Raw genomic sequence first — 20908 nt, 5'->3', positions numbered from 1 at the left:
TAGCATATATGATTATTTATAGTATAACTGTTCATAAAAATAGCAGATGACAGTCTCGTTTGAGAAACATGGCACTACATTAGGCACATTTGGTTCAAGTGTGATAGTGCATCCGTCCACCCTCCAGAGTTTTCCATTGTTTGATGTGCAGTGTATTCTGATGTCCAGGTTAATTATTGTAATACTTGCTCTGTATTTAATGCGCATAAATTGTGCTCACAAGAAGAAAAACAAATTCTGAGAGAGAGAGGGGGGGGGGCAGTAGAGACAGCAAACTCCACCCACTGACTCCAGGTACATGGGTTGCCAAGAGGTGGGGGGGGGGGGGGCGGAGAATAAGGCATGCTAATGTCTCAGTGTTGGGAACACACGTGCATTCACATGCAGTTTGTCCTCCAAGCAGCACTGACAGTGCCATCTGTTAGCCGCCACTATAACAGATGTCGACTGCCACATATCGTGCATCTACAGAAGTAAAAATTGAGACAGGTGTAATAAAAGTTTACAGGAATCGTGAAACTGAAATTAATAGTTTCAGGTTGATTGATGGTGCTTGTTACTACTAATTGCATATGAGTTCTGATGAACAGCGTGAAATTCAAAAGAATCAGTAGTATAACTTACATTGCAGCAATGAAAAGGGAATGAATAAAATTTTGAACATTTATTCGTGTAACGCTGCATTATTTGTACACCTAAATGACACCATATCAGTCTTGTTCATTCTTCGTCTGCACGTGATTCATTATTGTTGGTACTTTCAGATTCAGCATTATTAATAATGATTTCATCTATAGCATTTTTGACAACAGGCATGCCTCCAGTAATCTTCTTCCAGTTGTTGGGCCTTCTTGCAGTACCCTCCAGTCATCAGCAGTGACTGACAGAAGGGATTCACTTGCGGTCTTGATCACACTGTTTTTGGACATTTTCCCTGAAATATTGCACTCTCTAAACAACTGTTTTACTTTTTCAGAAGCTCATCCTTTTACATTCAAATCACAATTGTGGACTGGCAAGTGGACGACTGTGTGGCCTTTTTTTTACCACATAGGTCATTTAGCAGGTCTATGTTCTTGAATTAAAGTGAACAGAGCCTACTTCTTCCTGTTCTCATTACAGGTAACACATCTCATTTGCAGGCATTTCAACATCCCCACTTTGGTATCACAGTGAGTGAGTGGGAGCTTTGTTCATCTGTTATGTGATGGAACATTACCTATCAAGGTGATTGACTTTGGAGGAAGATTTGGGAGAACCATATTTACAAACCACCTTTCAAAATTTCAGCATTCAGGTGACCATGGTAATCACCTTTTGTGGATTTAGCACGGAATTGTAATTGGGCCTCCTCGAGAAAGCACTTCCTCAATTCAACACTTTCAGTAATATGTCCGTAGAGAAGTTTCCCCCATCCCAAAATGTTGACATCATCCTCCATCTGTGAACATTTACCAACTGTCATATTACTGTCTGTCCAAGTTTAAACCAGAAAGAATATTTTTGTGACTGCTTTCCTAATGTGTCTCATTTCTACAATGAAACACAACTGCCAGTCAGTAATGCCCTAGCAGTAAAGACCTCATATTTTGCACTTTTTCCCTGGTGAATGCCATGGATAACAAAATATTACACAGCAAATTTATAATCCAAATTGAGCCTTTTTTTCCCTTGAGCATTGGTCTATGTTTCCGCAGAGTGGGAGAAATCTTCTGCACCAAGTAGATTGTTTGTCTCAAGACAACCCTGTTGGAGCTATCCAAATGGATTTTACCAGCAGATCTTGGCTGAAGTGAAAGATATATATTTTTTTTTTAAAGTTGGAAAATAGGAGTGCACTCTATGCAGAACGTGTCATTACAAGTAATAAGGAGAGATTGCCAGGGGAAGGATGTACTTTTTGAAACTACTTATACAGTAGTAGGTATGGTCTCAAGTACCACACTGTGCAGCCACAATTTATTGAATAAAAATGACAACAATCATTTCTGTTATGTAAAAAAAAAAAACTGACATGTGACAGATCTCGTGCTAACCACATGCGGCATAACAGCCAAGTATCTTGACCAACATGCTGCATGTGTGTTACTTAAAAAAAAAAAACTGCATTGTTATTGCAGCTTTAGCAATCTACTGCATGACAAGAAATTCTTTTACACATACAAATAAAATTACCACTTTAAAATAATCCGGACAAACAGGAAGGCAGTTTCAAAGCACTGAAAAACTTGAATTGAAAATTATATCATTTTGGCCAGGGTTTGTAGTGATTATTTTTCTTGCTCCACTTGTAAAGTAATACGCCTTGCATTTCTACACAGAGTAGATTAGCATAATGGAATTTGTTCAAGATGATAACCATTGACATCCCCATCTGGCCATCCAGATTTAGGTTTTTCGTGAGTTTCTTAAATATCTTCCAGCAAATGCCGATATGGTTTCTTTGAAAAGGGCACGGCCGATTCCTTTTCCTGTCCTCTTGTAATCCGAACTTTTGCTCTGTCTATAATGTCTGTTCTGTCTGCAGGTCATTAAACTCTAATTTTCGTTCCTTCTGAGGAGTAACACCCGTCATGGACCAGGAATCACTTTGTTGCTCATCAGTAGCTTATTACGCAGAATGGCTGCATACATGCAAGGTTCTGTATTAGATCACTGTGACTGACAGCAGCCGGACACAAAAATCAGCAAACCCAATCAACCGACTTCCACTGGCTTGTACTGATTAAGAACTAGGAAGGCCTTGTTCTCCTCTTTGTGAATAAACTGTAGTAATGACTTTTGGGTTTTGATTTATAGTTGGTTCAGCTGTTTCTAAGTTCATACAGAATCTGTGACCTCTTGAATCAAACTTCCTATAGTCCTTACTTAAAATCCAGTTCTTGAAATTTTGTAAGTAGCTTTCTCAGGATAGTTTCTGTCTGTCTTCAAGTGTTTGCCATTTCAGTTCCTTCAGTATCTGTGCTGTTCTCATGGGTCAGACAAATCCGTGACAATCCATGCTGCCCTTATCTGTATACATTCAGAATCCTCAGTTTATAAATAAATGGGGTAAACAAAAAATTGATACACCAATTGGCAGCAGGAAAAAATAAACAAAGATTTGGAAACATCCAAACTTTTAAAGTCAGTTTCACCGTCTGCTAGAAGGATTGTAGAGGAAGGAAGAAAGATGAAGGAAAAGGGCTGGTGAGGTTTAGGAAACGGGGAGAGTTACATGGAAAAGTTGCTCACGACCTGGGTCAGGGGAGACTTACTGGATATAATGAGTAGGAAAACTGATTGTTGGGGATTTCTTTGGATAATATTTGAAAACCTGAGGACTTGAAAAATGGAGAAGTGTGCTACTAATTTGTTTTTTGGAGGGCTCAGCAATACCACAGTTGGATGTGATGGCCTGTAAGATCTGCTTTTGAACTAGGTTGGTGGGATAATTATGTACAGTGAAGGCTGAGGTGAAAATGCTGGTGTATTGTTGTAAAGAGTCTGCCTGTAAACAAATATGTTTGCCTTGAATGCCAGGGCTGTATGACAGGGAACATATGACATGAAAAGATTGGCAACTGTCAGAATGTAAGTACTATTTGTTTGTAGATGTAATGTGAAAAGAAGTATTTAAGGATGAGATCAACATCAAGGAAAGTGGCATGGGATTTGGAATAGAACCATGAGATATTTAATTGGGAGGATGTATTTGAAGATTCCAAAAATTTTGAGAGGTCAACCTCACCATGAATATGTTTCACAAAAATACCATCAATGTATGTAAACCAAATTAGGGGCCGAAGGCTTAGGGATCCCAGGACAAGTGATCCATATATAGGTTGGCATAGGAAGAGCCATCCTGGTTCCTATGACTATGCCCCTGATCTATTTGTATGTGCGTTCCTCATCATGGGTAAAAATAGTTGTTCATGAGTATAAAGCTGATTATTGTTATCAGAAATGACATCATAGGATAATCAGGTGGCGATGATTGAGATAGATTTTCTCGTAGTCATCATTCTTGTAACTCCTAAGAATAATTGTAGTTCACAGGCTCCTGTGGCAGCCTGGATCACTTGGGATGGGTATGTGGTGGCTTGTTGACCATCTTCATAGGGAATTGGTGCAGATAGAGATGGCGTCAGTGGTGACAAGCAAGGTGTTTGTTTGGAGTGGGACAGGCAAAGATTTCAGATGATACTGGGAATGGTTGATGTCTTCAATACAGGGTGGCAGTTTTGTGCTATAGGTTGTAATTGCTGACTAACCAGTGCAGAGATATGTTCTGGGTGCTTTGAAACTGGCAACTATTAGACTGTCATGGTGGGTGAGTTTGTGGATCTTAAGGAGAATGTAGAAAGAGGGAGCTGTGGCTTAGTTGGGGTAAGAAGTTCTTGTGAGAAGTCTGAGGTTTTAAGGAGGAACTGTTGGTCACTCTGTACCACAGGGACAGGGTCTTGATGGCAGATGCTGTCTGTAGAAGTATCATAAAGCTGGTACAGACCCTCATTTACATACTCCCGGCAGTCAAGTACCATACCGCTTGATCCCTTGCCTGCCGGGATAGTAATGATCGACTCGCCAGGTTTTAGGGAATGAAGATCCTGTTCTGGAGAGGGCAGGTTAGTCATGTTGTAGTAACCTGAGAGAGGTGGAGAAGCAACTTTAGAGGTTAGGAATTCTTGGAAAGCTTGTAAGGGGTGATTTTGAGGTAATTGTAGTGGATCAAGTTGGGATTGTGGCTGGAACTGTTAAAAGCAGGGTTTAGTGTGAGGTTTGCTGTTGGAAAGGTTTTGGGATTGGGTTGCAAAGTGATCTTACAGGTTGACATTACATGTGAAGGAAAGTAGGTCAGTAACTGAAGCAGCATGATTAAATTCAAATTTAGGGGTGAAGGTGAGACCCTTGGATCGTGTGGATAATTCAGGAGAGAAGCAAGCTTACATTAGAGGTTGAGAACATTGTTGTGTTGTGGCTGGGTTCTTGTGATTGTGAGAAGTCATTGCTCTGTTAGTCCTATTGGGTCTGGGTCCCACAGACTTGAGCAGCATTGCAGGATGGGTCATACATGTGATCTGTAAGCAATCTCTCTTGTACACTGAATGCTTTTCCCAAGTATTCTAGTAATGAACTGTAGTTTTCCACCTGCCTTACCTATGTCTGCCTACCCTCATGAACCATGGACCTTGCCGTTGGTGGGGAGGCTTGCGTGCCTCAGCGATACAGATGGCCGTACCGTAGGTGCAACAACAACGGAGGGGTATCTGTTGAGAGGCCAGACAAACGTGTGGTTCCTGAAGAGGGGCAGCACTCTTTTCAGTAGTTGCAGGGGCAACAGTCTGGATGATTGACTGATCTGGCCTTACAACACTAACCAAAACGGCCTTGCTGTGCCGGTACTGCAAACGGCTGAAAGCGAGGGGAAACTACAGCCGTAATTTTTCCTGAGGGCATGCAGCTTTACTGTATGGTTAAATAATGATGGCATCCTCTTGGATAAAATATTCCGAAGGTAAAGTAGTCTCCCATTCGGATCACCGGGCGGGGACTACTCAAGAGGACGTCATTATCAGGAGAAAGAAAACTGGCGTTCTGCAGATCGGAGCGTGGAATGTCAGATCCCTTAATCGGGCAGGTAGGTTAGAAAATCTAAAAAGGGAAAAGGATAGGTTGAAGTTAGATATAGTGGGAATTAGTGAAGTTCGGTGGCAGGAGGACCAAGACTTTTGGTCAGGTGAATACGGGGTTATAAATACAAAATCAAATAGGGGTAATGCAGGAGTAGGTTTAATAATGAATAAAAAAATAGGAGTGCGGGTAAGCTATTGCCAACAGCATAGTGAACGCATTATTGTGGCCAAGATAGACACGAAGCCCATGCCTACTACAGTAGTACAAGTTTATATGCCAACTAGCTCTGCAGATGATGAAGAAATTGATGAAATGTATGATGAGATAAAAGAAATTATTCAGGTAGTAAAGGGAGACGAAAATTTAATAGTCATGGGTGACTGGAATTCGAGAGTAGGAAAAGGGAGAGAAGGAAACATAGTGGGTGAATATGGATTGGGGGAGAGAAATGAAAGAGGAAGCCGTCTGGTAGAATTTTGCACAGAGCATAACTTAATCATAGCTAACACGTGGTTCAAGAAGCATAAAAGAAGGTTGTATACATGGAAGAATCCTGGAGATACTAGAAGGTATCAGATAGATTATATAATGGTAAGACAGAGATTTAGGAACCAGGTTTTAAATTGTAAGACATTTCCAGGGGCAGATGTGGACTCTGACTACAATCTATTGGTTATGAACTGCAGATTAAAGCTGAAGAAACTGCAAAAAGGTGGGAATTTAAGGAGATGGGACCTGGATAAACTGACTAAACCAGAGGTTGTACAGAGTTTCAGGGAGAACATAAGAGAACAATTGACAGGAATGGGGGAAAGAAATACAGTAGAAGAAGAATGGGTAGCTCTGAGGGATGAAGTAGTGAAGGCAGCAGAGGATGAAGTAGGTAAAAAGACAAGGGCTAGTAGAAATCCTTGGGTAACAGAAGAAATATTGAATTTAATTGATGAAAGGAGAAAATATAAAAACCCAGTAAATGAAGCAGCCAAAAGGGAATACAAACGTCTCAAAAATGAAATCGACAGGAAATGCAAAATGGCTAAGCAGGGATGGCTAGAGGACAAATGTAAGGATGTAGAGGCTTATCTCACTAGGGGTAAGATAGATACTGCCTACAGGAAAATTAAAGAGACCTTTTGGAGAAAAGAGAGCCACTTGTATGAATATCAAGAGCTCAGATGGAAACCCAATTCTAAGCAAAGAAGGGAAAGCAGAAAGGTGGAAGGAGTATACAGAGGGTCTATACAAGGGCGATGTACTTGAGGACAATATTATGGAAATGGAAGAGGATGTAGATGAAGATGAAATGGGAGATATGATAGTGCGTGAAGAATTTGACAGAACACTGAAAGACCTGAGTCAAAACAAGGCCCCAGGAGTAGATAACATTCCATTGGAACTACTGACGGCCTTGGGAGAGCCAGTCCTGACAAAACTCTACCATCTGGTGAACAAGATGTATGAGTCAGCCGAAATCCCCTCAGACTTCAAGAAGAATATAATAATTCCAATCCCAAAGAAAGCAGGTGTTGACAGATGTGAAAATACCCAACTCTCAGTTTAATAAGTCACAGCTGCAAAATCCTAACACGAATTCTTTACAGACTAATGGAAAAACTGGTAGAAGCTGACCTCGGCGAAGATCAGTTTGGATTCCGCAGAAATGTTGGAACACGTGAGGCAATACTGACCCTACGACTTATCTTAGAAAATAGATTAAGGAAAGGCAAACCTACATTTCTAGCATTTGTGGACTTGGAGAAAGCTGTTGACAATGTTGTCTGGAATACTCTCTTTCAAATTCTGAAGGTGGCAGGGGTAAAATACAGGGAGTGAAAGGCTATTTACAATTTGTACAGAAACCAGGTGGCAGTTACAAGAGTTGGGGGGCATGAAAGGGAAGCAGTGGTTGGGAAGGGAGTGAGACAGGGTTGTAGTCTCTCCCCGATGTTATTCAATCTGTATATTGAGCAAGCAGTAAAGGAAACAAAAGAAAAATTTGGAGTAGGTATTAAAGTCCATGGAGAAGAAATAAAAACTTTGAGGTTTGCCGATGACATTGTAATTCTGTCAGAGACAGCAAAGGACTTGGAAGAGCAGTTGAATGGAATGGAAAGTGTCTTGAAAGGAGGATATAAGATGAACATCAACAAAAGCAAAACGAGGATAATGGAATGTAGTCGAATTAAGTCGGGTGATGCTGAGGGAATTAGATTAGGAAATGAGACACTTAAAGTAGTAAAGGAGTTTTGCTATGTGGGGAGCAAAGTAACTGATGATGGTCGAAGTAGAGAGGATATAAAATGTAGACTGGTAATGGCAAGGAAAGCGTTTCTGGAGAAGAGAAATTTGATTTAAGTGTCAGGAAGTCGTTTCTGAAAGTATTTGTATGGAGTGTAGCCATGTATGGAAGTGAAACATGGACGATAAATAGTTTGGACGAGATGAGAATAGAAGCTTTCGAAATGTGGTGCTACAGAAGAATGCTGAAGATTAGATGGGTAGATCACATAACTAATGAGGAGGTATTGAATAGAATTTGGGGGGAAGAGGAGTTTGTGGTACAACTTGACAAGAAGAAGGGAACGGTTGTAGGACATGTCCTGAGGCATCAAGGGATCACAAATTTAGCATTGGAGGGCAGCGTGGAGGGTAAAAATCGTAGAGGGAGACCAAGAGATGAATACACTAAGCAGATTCAGAAGGATGTAGGTTGCAGTAAGTACTGGGAGATGAAGCAGCTTGCGCTGGATAGAGTAGCATGGTGAGCTGCACCAAACCAGTCTCAGGACTGAAGACAATAACAACAACAACAACAACCTATGCCTGAGCCAATGTGATCATTACATTTCACATCCGTACAAAGTGCTACATCCAATTCTGAGAGCCATTGGTATTATGGTCATTAGGATATACATAATTTTACATTTCTGAAGATTTAAAGCAAGATGCCAGTGTTTGCACCACTCTGAAATATTATCATATTCTGACTGAATATTTGTGCAGATTTTCTCAGATAGTACTTCATTATGGATAACTGCATCATCTCCGAAAAGTCTCGGGCTACTCTTAATATTGTCAACAATGTTATTAATATACAACATGAACAGCAAGGATCCCAACACACTTCTCTGGAGCACACCCAAAGTTGACGTTCCACAAAAGATAACTTGCTGTATCATTGCTACCAAAAAATCCACAATCCAGTCACAAATTTCACTTGATACTTCATATGATAGTACTTTTGATGATTAGCATAGGTAGGGTGTTGAGAAAAATGCCTTTCGTAAATCCAGACTTACTGCATCTACGTGGCTGCCTTGATCCAAAGCCTTCAATATGTTGTGCGAGTTTCGCATGATTGATGTTTTGGAATCCATGCTGGTTGACATGGTGGAGCTCGGAATAGGTTCAAAGATTCTACAAGAAATTGATGTAAAGGGTATTGGGTGGAAAATTTGTGGATTACTTCTACTACTCTTTTTGTAGACAGGTGTGACCCATGCTTTCTTCAACTACTAGGCATGATTTTTTGTTTGAGGAATGTGCAGCTGATTATAGTTAAAAAAGAGACTAACTCAGCTGCAAATTTAGTGTAGAATCAGACTTGTTGGACACATGAGTAGTTTTTGTCTGTTTGTTGACTGTGATGGATTGATTTGGTTTTTCAGAATTGATATTGTTGCTACTATTAGCACTAGAATTATTGATTTATGTTGGTAATATAACTTCTTTTCCCCTTAGATAGTGAAACTGTAGAAACAGCAGTTCCAAAATGTCGAAACGACCAGCAGAGGATGCTGGTACGAGCAACCAGCCACCAATAAAGAAAGTCCAGTTTGAACCAATTCGTATAGGACCAATATCAACTTTGGAAGAAATGGACATGAAAGTTCTCCAGTTCCAGAACAAGAAGCTAGCACAGGTAACTTGTTGGATGGTACCTTAGTATAAATGACATTTGTTAACTATTTTTCATATGTAAAACAGGTATTTATACATCAGTTTCAATTATGTGTAAATGACATACACATTATCTAAAAACAAAGAAGATGTGACTTACCAATGAAAGTGCTGGCAGGTCGACAGACACACAAACGAACACAAACATACACACAAAATTCAAGCTTTTGCAACAAACTGTTGCCTCATCAGGAAAGAGGGAAGGAGAGGGAAAGACGAAAGGATGTGGGTTTTAAGGGAGAGGGTAAGGAGTCATTCCAATCCCGGGAGCGGAAGGACTTACCTTAGGGGGAAAAAAGGACGGGTATACACTCGCACACACACACATATCCATCCACACATATACAGACACAAGCAGCCATATTTAAAGACAAAGAGTTTGGGCAGAGACGTCAGTCGAGACAGAAGTGCAGAGGCAAAGATGTTGTTGAATGACAGGTGAGGTGTGAGTGGCGGCAACTTGAAATTAGCGGAGATTGAGGCCTGGTGGATAACGGGAAGAGAGGATATATTGAAGAGCAAGTTCCCATCTCCGGAGTTCGGATAGGTTGGTGTTAGTGGGAAGTATCCAGATAACCCGGACGGTGTAACACTGTGCCAAGATGTGCTGGCCGTGCACCAAGGCATGTTTAGCCACAGGGTGATCCTCAATACCAACAAACACTGTCTGCCTGTGTCCATTCATGCGAATGGACAGTTTGTTGCTGGTCATTCCCACATAGAATGCGTCACAGTGCAGGCAGGTCAGTTGGTAGATCACCTGGGTGCTTTCACACGTGGCTCTGCCTTTGATCGTGTACACCTTCCGGGTTACAGGACTGGAGTAGGTGGTGGTGGGAGGGTGCATGGGACAGGTTTTACACCGGGGGCGGTTACAAGGGTAGGAGCCAGAGGGTAGGGAAGGTGGTTTGGGGATTTCATAGGGATGAACTAAGAGGTTACGAAGGTTAGGTGGACGGCGGAAAGACACTCTTGGTGGAGTGGGGAGGATTTCATGAAGGATGGATCTCATTTCAGGGCAGGATTTGAGGAAGTCGTATCCCTGCTGGAGAGCCACATTCAGAATCTGATCCAGTCCCGGAAAGTATCCTGTCACAAGTGGGGCACTTTTGTGGTTCTTCTGTGGGAGGTTCTGGGTTTGAGAGGAAGAGGAAGTGGCTCTGGTTATTTGTTTCTCTACCAGGTCGGGAGGGTAGTTGCGGGATGCGAAAGCTGTTGTCAGGTTGTTGGTGTAATGCTTCAGGGATTCCGGACTGGAGCAGATTAGTTTGCCACGAAGACCTAGGCTGTAGGGAAGGGACCGTTTGATGTGGAATGGGTGGCAGCTGTCGTAATGGAGGTACTGTTGCTTTTTGGTGGGTTTGATGTGGACGGACGTGTGAAGCTGGCCATTGGACAGGTGGAGGTCAACATCAAGGAAAGTGGCATGGGATTTGGAGTAGGACCAGGTGAATCTGATGGAACCAAAGGAGTTGAGGTTGGAGAGGAAATTCTGGAGTTGTTCTTCACTGTGAGTCCAGATCATGAAGATGTCATCAATAAATCTGTACCAAACTTTGGGTTGGCAGGCCTGGGTAACCAAGAAGGCTTCCTCTAAGCGACCCATGAATAGGTTGGCGTACAAAGGGGCCATCCTGGTACCCATGGCTGTTCTCTTTAATTGTTGGTATGTCTGGCCTTCAAAAGTGAAGAAGTTGTGGGTCAGGATGAAGCTGGCTAAGGTAATGAGGAAAGAGGTTTTGTTGCCGCCACTCACACCTCACCTGTCATTCAACAACATCTTTGCCTCTGCACTTCTGCCTCGACTGACATCTCTGCCCAAACTCTTTGTCTTTAAATATGTCTGCTTGTGTCTGTATATGTGTGGATGGATATGTGTGTGTGTGCGAGTGTATACCCGTCCTTTTTTCCCCCTAAGGTAAGTCCTTCCGCTCCCGGGATTGGAATGACTCCTTACCCTCTCCCTTAAAACCCACATCCTTTCGTCTTTCCCTCTCCTTCCCTCTTTCCTGATGAGGCAACAGTTTGTTGCGAAAGCTTGAATTTTGTGTGTATGTTTGTGTTCGTTTGTGTGTCTGTCGACCTGCCAGCACTTTCATTTGGTAAGTCACATCATCTTTGTTTTTAGATATATTTTTCCTAAGTGGAATGTTTCCCTCTATTATGACATACATATTAACTCTACATGACAAGTGTTGTGCGTACATTCTCTCTGTCCCCCCTTATAATATGAATATACTTATTTTCCTCTGCTCTACTGTTATTCAGCGTCTGGAGCAGCGCCACCGCATAGAAGCTGAACTACGGCAAAGGATAGAACAACTAGAAAAAAGGCAAACTCAAGATGATGCTGTGCTTAATGTTGTGAATCGTTATTGGAACCAGCTTAATGAAGACATCCGTGTTCTGTTGCAGCGGTTTGATGCAGAAACGGCTGATGAATCAGAAAATCGGAGTATGTCTTTTTAAATATGTATATATATATATATATGTATAAAATTGTAAAGGAATCTTGAGGATTACTATATATATGGAATGGGTGCATTGTATGCGATGGGGATCCCAAAAATATGTGGATTTGTAGAAAGTATTTACTTTGTTTTCCAAATGCAGCCTCAATCTTCCATAAGTACTCTCCATTAGTGTTAATGCATTTGTCCAAATGTTGATTTCAGTGTTGGAAGCACCTGTTAAATTCATCCCTTTTGATACCTGCTGGCACCTTCATGACATTGCATTTTATGTCTTCAACATCGGCAAAATGCTTCCGTTTAAACTCTTTTTCATCCTCGAGAGCAGGAAGAAAACCAAGGGTGCTAAATCTGACAAATAGGGTGTGTGAATCAAGGTAATCATCTATGTCGAGACCAAAAACTGACTCACGCAGAGAGCTATGTGCACAGGAGTGTTGTTGTTATGTGGGAACTACTCGCCAGAATTCCACAAAGCCACATATTTTTGTGCCAAACTCCATTGTAGCCTTTTCACAACCTCCAAATAGAATTATTGGTCTACTGACCGGTTTTGATGAACAGATTCTGAGTGTACAATCCGTTGGATATAAAAAAACAGATCATAATCATCTTCACATTCGAATTCACGTGCCAAGCTTTATTTGGATGAAGTGAACTAGTTGATTTTTATTTACTTTCTGGATCCTACCCATAGCAACATGATTTGTAATCTGTGGTTTTGTTGAAAAAATTTGGATTGTCTTTGAATGTGTCCTACATTTCATGGCATGCTTGAATGTGATGTTCCCTTTGATTCCTGCTGAGAAGTCTTGGTAAGAACTTTGATGCCACTCTTCACATCCCCAAATCAATGGTCAAAATGCTCTGAATTGAGCTCCAGGACAACCTGGATAAGTCCTAGTGTTGGTTGATTGTCCTGCCTTGATCACGTCATGGATTTTGCCCATGTTGCATTTGCTTCGAGCAGTTGGAGGGCGATTGGAATGGGGCTGATCTTCAATGGCCATTTCTCCCTTTTTAAACTGAAAAATCTATTCATACACTTGAATTTTACTAAAAGCATGCTCTTTGTTAGCTGTTTGTATCACAACAGTGGTGTATGCTGCATTGTTGTAAGTAAAAACAAAATTTTGCAGCCACACATTGTTCATAAGAAAGAGAGATTTTCTTGTGTCACATCTGCACTGTATGCACACTTGTAGAACTGCCGGAGAAACCACACTAGTTACTGTTGGCTGACACCGCGTAGCAGAGTGACTCAGGAGGGGTGCTACAACAGCCTTCTGGCAGCACAAACTTGTATTACAAGTACATGATGTGCAGCTTTAAGATTCCAGTTATTTTTGTGTCCTCCTCATGTATAAGGTAACATGTTACTTTCCATTGAAAGAATTAACATAGCAACAATTGACTGCGGTCGCATGATTACTTTCTATGAATGCTAGTGTTTTTTTGATTCTGAGCATCAAGTTATCCTCTCAATGCTACTGTAATTTGACTTTGTTTTTGTATAATGACTAAACTTTTTTATACCTCATTGTGTCAAAAACATAAAGTACTGGAATAAAAGTTACAGAAAGTTCTGAAACAGAATTCTGAGGTAATGAAATAGATAGTAACTGTGTAGTGGGGTGGGAGGAGGGGTACCCTTGCCCCTTCTCCACAGGAAACTGAGAAGTGGAGCAAAATTATGAAAATGGTGTCGCACTGAATCTGAAGTTCCCACAGTCACAAGTGTCGCACTCCATACTATTGTTCTATTGCTGCATGGATTACATATGTTACCTCTGAGGCAGTTCCCCAAATGAAAATGAACTCTGTGAGATAAGCAGTGAGCTCATCTACATCTTTACTATTTGCTCATCCATATCAGCAACATTTCTGGTTTTGCCTCGGTTTTTCCCACTTCAACACTGGAGGCTGTTGTAACCACTGAACAGTTGTGAATATTACTAATAATGCTTACAAGAAATTGATGTTATGAGTCAGGGTTTTTCTGCTTTGTATTTTACATGACATTGGTATTTTACAGCTATGTTAATCACTTACATTTCTTTTTCAGACCATCACAATTCCTTGAAGGATTACAAACCTGACAAGTAGTCATGTTCTTTTATGCAAAGCTGCTAGGAAATACATGTATGCCTTACAGTGTGTTAATTAGACGTATGCTTTGTATTATTAGTACATAAACATCATTTTTCATATGCCTATATCTATAGTACTTTAATAAACCAAAAACATGTATAGATAATGTTTTATGTTTAACATTAGCAGTTTTTAATGTGAGAGACTGTTGCAATATTTTATCCTCCAGTCTTTTATTTTCCACTAACAGTACAGTCAGAATGTAGCTCACTATTTGTTCTGACAAAAATATCTCTGTCGACAATTCCGAGCAATTGACACCCACTGTCCTCAGTCAGTGCTGTAGGGGACATATCACCTCACAAGTCATCTCTTATAAGTTGTAAATATTGTATGACTTGTGCTGGATTCAGTATGTGTAGTTCCACTATTTCTTTTTGTATGTTTACTAGTGAAGAGATTACTAGATTGGGCTTGCGTTCTAGTTTGATGATTAATGATGTTAACTGGATCAGATTTCTATGTACTGTTATCTGTACAGCCAATTGTTGTATCCTTCAGTCTGTGCTGTTGGTGTAGCCCCTAACCTGTATAGCTTTTCCATCTCCTAAGATTATTCCTTTATTGGATGTTAGAGTAAGTACTGTTTACTTGAAACAGTTTAATGTCACTTTCATAGTTACTGTGGCCTTATTGACTTGAGCAATTCTCTCTGCTCTCCTATATCTACAGGGTGTTCCACACAAAACTGGTACACCTCACATCAGAGATTCAAGTAACAAAGAACTGACTAAAATGAATAGATAACAGTAAAGTTTTTAAAAAAAATCTAGTTACTTGAGTTTGAGTACTTTCTTCCATTTGTAGCTGTTCACACACTGATAAATTATTCTGTCACTCTTTATAGAACTAGTTAATAATTCAAATATTTAACAAGAAAACAAAAACCGTTTGACAATATTGCAAAAATACTTTGCATTTCTGTTGTGAAGTACAACAAATAACTTTGATATTCCAGCAAACTGGATAGTAGATATGAAACTTCCAGGCAGAATAAAACTGTGTGCCAGGCTGAGACTCTAACTCGAGACCTTTGCCTTTCACGGGCAAGTGCTCTAGAGTGCACTTGCCCACAAAAGGCAAAGGTCCTGAGTTTGAGTCTCGATCTGGCACACAGTTTTAATCTTCCAGGAGGTTTCATATCAGCGCACACTCCGCTGCAGAGTAAAAATGTCATTCTGGAAACATCCCCAAGGCTGTGGCTAAGCCATGTCTCCGCAATATCCTTTCTTATCAGGAGTGCTAGTTCTACAAGGTTCAAAGGAGAGCTTCTGTAAAGTTTGGAAGGTAGGAGATGAGGTACTGGCAGAAGTAAAGCTGTGAGTATGGGGCGTGAGTCTTGCTTGGGTAGCACAGTTGGTAGAGCACTTGCCCGCTTAAGGCAAAGGTCCCGAGTTTGAGTCTCGATCTGGCACACAGTTTTAATCTTCCAGGAAGTTTCACATCAGTGCACACTCCGCTGCAGAGTGAAAATGTCAATCTGGGGCCTCTATTTCACATTTGCACAGCACGACCTTTACCACTACACTGTGAGCAGATACAGCACCAGAATAAGCGTAAGACAACACTTCTTCCTGTTGCTTCGTCTTGTGGCGTTGTCAGTTTGTGCAGATAGTGAGACTTGGTCTCTGTAGTGACCGGTTTTATGTCAGATAGTGTGTGTACAAAGAAATATTCTCCAAATTAACTGTTAAAGATTTATCAGTTATGTAATATAACCGTTCCTCATTTTTACCATGAAAATACAGTAATTCAAAGTATGAAGAGTGCTATAAATACAAGGTGTGTCTGAAAAGTTTGATGATTGGCCCCAGAAACTAAATGAAACAAGAATAACAAGCAAAATAACTTTATTGGCCTTCAAAGTAATCGCTATTAGCTACAAAGCACCTTTGATATTGGTTGTAAAGCTGTTGGAAACTGACAGGAAGTGCTTCTTGTGGAATCGCTTGCAGGGCCTTGGTCATGTATTGTTGGATAGCTGGTATGTCTATGAATTTTTATGAACAACAGTGCTTACACTGTCTTTGCTTATCTTCAACCCTTCTGCTCTCATTCTCAAAGACATTTGACAGTCATCTACAAGCATCCATCACACTCATGTCATTGCAAAGCTGGAGCAGTGTGTTAACATGAAGTTTTGCTTCAAATTAGGAAATTAGGGAAGGAGGTGATGGAGACTTATGGAACTGTGTGTGTGTGTGTGTGTGTGTGTGTGTGTGTGTGTGTGTGTGTGTGTGTGTGTGTGTGTGTTTTGGGGGAAAGGGGGGGGTGGCTTAACCACTGTTTAATAAATGCAGGTGCAAAAGAGAATAGGATCTCATGAACTCTTCCATTTCAGTCTGCTAACAGCGATGAGCTTGCATTCCTGATATAGACATTGTCACCTCAAAATACACAATGTATACAGAATGAGAATCAGAAATAGCATTAAAAAGAAGTAACACTGTCCTCCTACTCTTGCAGTAATTTAAATTAAACTATTTGTCATAACCCAACTATCATCTGTGATTAAAAAACACGTTTTAAGTAATTTTCCACAAGATCTCGTGGATTACCCTTGCTGTTTGCCTAATGTTACTGCACATTTAACTAAACTACTTACCCACAGTAGTTTAATGTGGTCTATTTTGTTCCAACATAATCTCAGAAACCCTTAGAAAAGTGGAACTCTTGTCTTGCAGACCATAATTGTTTTTCTGCTGCTTGTGGTAATGTAATCTATCATGATTCAGCCCAAGCATTCCTTCAGAAAATTCTATTTAGAACAAATGCAGTGAACAAGTGTGGTATTAACTCTGCAGGTAACAACTGTCTGTGCTTAGCCAGCTAAAGACTTCACGCTTTTGTGAATTTGAATGAGAACATATGAGAGTATAGATAAGAGTTCTGTAAGTTCACAGTCAGCCAACTAAATGTGTGCTGCAAATTGATTCTCTCATCAGTTCCTATTGTTGCTGCTAAAGGAGCTTTGGCAACTGATGTAATTGTCATTGGCTACACAAAATGAATGAAACATGTCATCTTGAATTAAGAGAATGTTGTGACAGCATACCCACATTTACCATCTGTTAGAGGAGAAATGTACGACTTCATTTTTAATTCCAAAAGTGTGAACTCACTGAAGCTTGTTGTCCAGCGCATGTAACAGCAAATTTATGATTGATCCCAAGAGGATAAGGGAATTTAGGACTTTTTTTAACTCTTGTACCAGATACTTTTTGTTCCTTCACTGTTATAATAATGTGATGTATAGGCATGCTGATAGTCGTTTTCTTACTGGATATTGGAGATGAAATTTCCCGGATGTCTTCTAATTTGGATTATGGCAAGCAACTGATATAATTCAAATTAATGACTAGGTTAAATGGTTAGGGCTTGATCTTTGCAACACATTGCACACACGTCAGGTGCCACAGACGTGTGGTTCCTGTTACTGTGATTTATTAGCATAGCCCAAGGTGTTCAGTGCATTAAAGTGTAACAGCAAATCTAATGCAGCATTCATAATATGTTCCTTTCAATTTATTAACTGCTGATACAAAAGTCTCACAAATTGTTGTGTGTGATAGCTTTCATCATTTTTGATTAGCATGACTTCAAGTGTTGCATTATTCTGTAACACTTTTAGTATGTAACATAAAATACCGAAAAAGTAAGACATGTGGTGTAATATACTACTCGGTGATATACTGTTTATGTCCATACAGTGCATGTTTGTAGATGTAATCCACCCATAGAGCTGTGCAACACATTAACTGTAGTGAGAAGAAGAGGGAGAAGAAAAGTTTCACAAACGAAATGGAATAATGTTGAACTAAAAGAGTGAGAGAGGAGTTGTTTGCACCTGTACCAACCACCACTGTGTTACTCCTGTTACTAATTATTTATGAGATATTGCTGAGTATGATCTTTATCTTCAGCTGTTATATAGCAGGTGCTTCATTTCTATCACAGTCTGCCATGCCTGCTAGAAATAAAGTATGAAGAAATGCATTTAGGCACATACTTTGGCACAGCAAGTAGTTTTCATCAGCTGTGGGGAAAAATAGCTTTCTCAGGTAATTATTAACTGTTTTAACATTTGCTCTTGTAGTGTCTGGGAAAACACATGTGAAACTTAGAAGAGTAAAATCATGTATGGTGAGTCCCCCATCTGCTATAAGAACAATCTTGAAATAAAGGACCAGTGTTTATAAAACACTTTTTTCGCCAATTAGTTGTGGTAACCACATCATGTGCCGTCTTGTAGTATTCTTAACTTATATGCCTATGGTGACATACTGAACTGTTTACAACGGAGTATACTTATGACAACTGTTACTTACAGATGAGAATGAGGCCACAACTTCCTTCTTGATGCAGTTATCGACATGGGACAAAGAAGAATTGGATGAGAAGCTAGCAAATCGTGTTCAAGTTTCTAAGAGGGCAGTTGCGAAAGTGATCCAGGCCTTTGATCGACTCATGCAACGCAATGAAAAAATCACATTGGCTCTTAAAGGCGAACTTGATGGAGGTTATTGGAATCTTCTCCCATCTTGTGATCAGTGTATGCTTGCTTTTTTTCATTTTTAGTTTCTATACTTTAAATGCTTTATTTTTGATCACTGTTAATATTATTTACTGCACATAACAGTAGTAAAATTATGTAATAGCTTATGAGTTTGTAAAACATGTGCACAACTTTGTAGTTTGACAAGGAAGTAGTGCTGGATAAATTAAGTTGGAATCACTAATATGTCACTTGGTGCACATAACGATTTTGATTGTAACAAATGGAATAGATAAATAGGTGCAAAAACATCTTACTTTAAGTGCTTCAATATTAAATACAGAGCAAGAACCGGGAGACGTGTGTGTGTGTGTGTGTGTGTGTGTGTGTGTGTGTGTGTGTGTGTGTGTATGTGTGTGTGTGTGTGTGTGTGTGTACTCGACAGTTTTAATATCATTAGATGTATAAATTTCATTATATTTATCATCAGCAGAAGATGGTTTCTTAGCAGTTACGATAATCTGTGTATATTAGTACTTTCAGTTGATTTGCTTTCCCTTTAAAAACTACAATTTATCTCATATCTTCTGGGTATCAGGGTATGAAGATTTACATTGGGCCATAGAGATTGAAATTAAAATGTCCAAATAGTTCTTCAGAGCTAAAATAATCATGAGCCAGTAATGCTTTGGATGGCGTCGCCAAAATAACACCAATATTGACCACACATTGGGTCAATCCAAAACACAAATTATGTGCATGATACACGACAAGAACCTTGTTGCCTGTGTTGTATTTTATCCTCTGTTCATTATATATTATGTACTTACTTTACCCTGTTGCTTACAGCGATCATTTGCAATGTCACTGAATATAGATTAAGAAATAGTACACCAAAGACTTAGAACTGAAAATGGAAATTGATGATTAAATGTGTGTTATCAATTTGAGCCTGACCCTTGTGCTCTGTGCTGAAATTTTCAGCTTTGCCAATGTTGTCTCACCTTCTTTGCCTTAATCAATGCCATTAAGTCTGAGTGAAAGTATTAATGATCACTTACTATTCAATCCACCCTCTTTCACTTGATTGGTAATAAAATTTTTGCAAAATATAAATCGATAAAAAAATTTATTTTTATTTTTAGTTTAGTTTATTTGTTGTACTGACTTTGACTAAATGAACGAAACTATTTGACTTATGTGACAAGTGCTCCATGCGGAGTTAGAATATTGTATCAGCAGAAATTTTTTTGATGGCAGCTGTGGTGGTCTAACAGGTAGAGCACTAGACAATGGCTGTGGGGCCTCCAGGATGGTCCCAGGACCACTCAGGCTGCTATTACATTGAGTGTTGGTGACCTTTCCCAGTGGCGAAAGATGGCCAGGGCAACGGGCTTACCACCCTCCCCCTCCTAGTACCATGGCAGTTGAAATGGTGTTCTCTACTTGCTGGAAAAATTTTGTTAGTTTAACTCTAGCAAGAAAAGCTGAGATGGTGGACTTTGTTTCTATCAAAATTAGTCACCTTGTAACTGCAGTTTAACCTTATTAAATTCAGTTAACAAATCTGTTAGATAAGCTGTGTGTGTTTCTCCCTTGATAAAATTTTCTTTCCAACTTGTATTTTTAGGATCCAGAGACTTAAAAGCAGTCTCAAGAAGTGAGATAAATCTTGTCAAGCATAGCCTTTTGACAGCTGTACTTCAGTATGAAGGACTAACCAATCAAAGCTATTGTCTTTTTCTTCGCATAACTATGTAAATAAACTAGAATTCAGTGCATTGCTTAGAAATTTGTGTACATGAAAAATTGAAAAGGTTGCTGCACTCAAATATTTGGTTTGGCAACTAAATGTTGTTGATGAATGACACTCTGTCTTATAAACACCCCAGGTACATTTTGTTTTAAATGGCTCGTGAGTCTATGATAGCTCCCAAACATGACAGGTGCTCCATCTGCCGCCACTGATAATATATTTGATAAAGGCATCACATTTCCTATTCAATGATCTTCCAAAATATTAATTACTGAATCACCTTTAGTGTTGTTGTTGCACCTCTCATGCAGAGCAGTTCTTCATGGATTTCCGGGTCCATAACAAAATGTACATATGCCAATAATAATGCTTTATTACCAGGTAAAGTTGCCATGTCCAGTTACATGGAGAACTAAATTACTTGCAAGGAACTACACAAGATGCTTTCAATATCATAAC

The 20908-nt window shown here is 39.8% G+C and overlaps 1 protein-coding gene across 4 annotated transcripts in view; it reads left to right on the top strand.

The window, feature by feature from the left end:
- Positions 1-20908, top strand: part of LOC126250572 (E3 ubiquitin-protein ligase Bre1) — a 260407-nt gene that overhangs the window by 5543 nt on the left and 233956 nt on the right. For 3 of the 4 annotated variants that reach the window (XM_049951573.1, XM_049951571.1, XM_049951570.1), the window contains exons 2-4: positions 9358-9538; positions 11845-12031; positions 18529-18750. In XM_049951573.1, the coding sequence (XP_049807530.1) occupies positions 9389-9538; positions 11845-12031; positions 18529-18750 (559 nt within the window). In that variant the 5' untranslated portion in view covers positions 9358-9388. The remainder of the gene's footprint in view (positions 1-9357; positions 9539-11844; positions 12032-18528; positions 18751-20908) is intronic. The other variant, XM_049951572.1, reaches the window with a different exon arrangement.

The sequence above is a fragment of the Schistocerca nitens genome, chromosome 1 (assembly GCF_023898315.1).
Source record: "Schistocerca nitens isolate TAMUIC-IGC-003100 chromosome 1, iqSchNite1.1, whole genome shotgun sequence".
NCBI classification, from domain to species: Eukaryota; Metazoa; Arthropoda; class Insecta; order Orthoptera; family Acrididae; genus Schistocerca; species Schistocerca nitens.
Note: the sequence above shows the minus strand (reverse complement) of the source record. Positions and strands in the feature narration are given on the sequence as shown.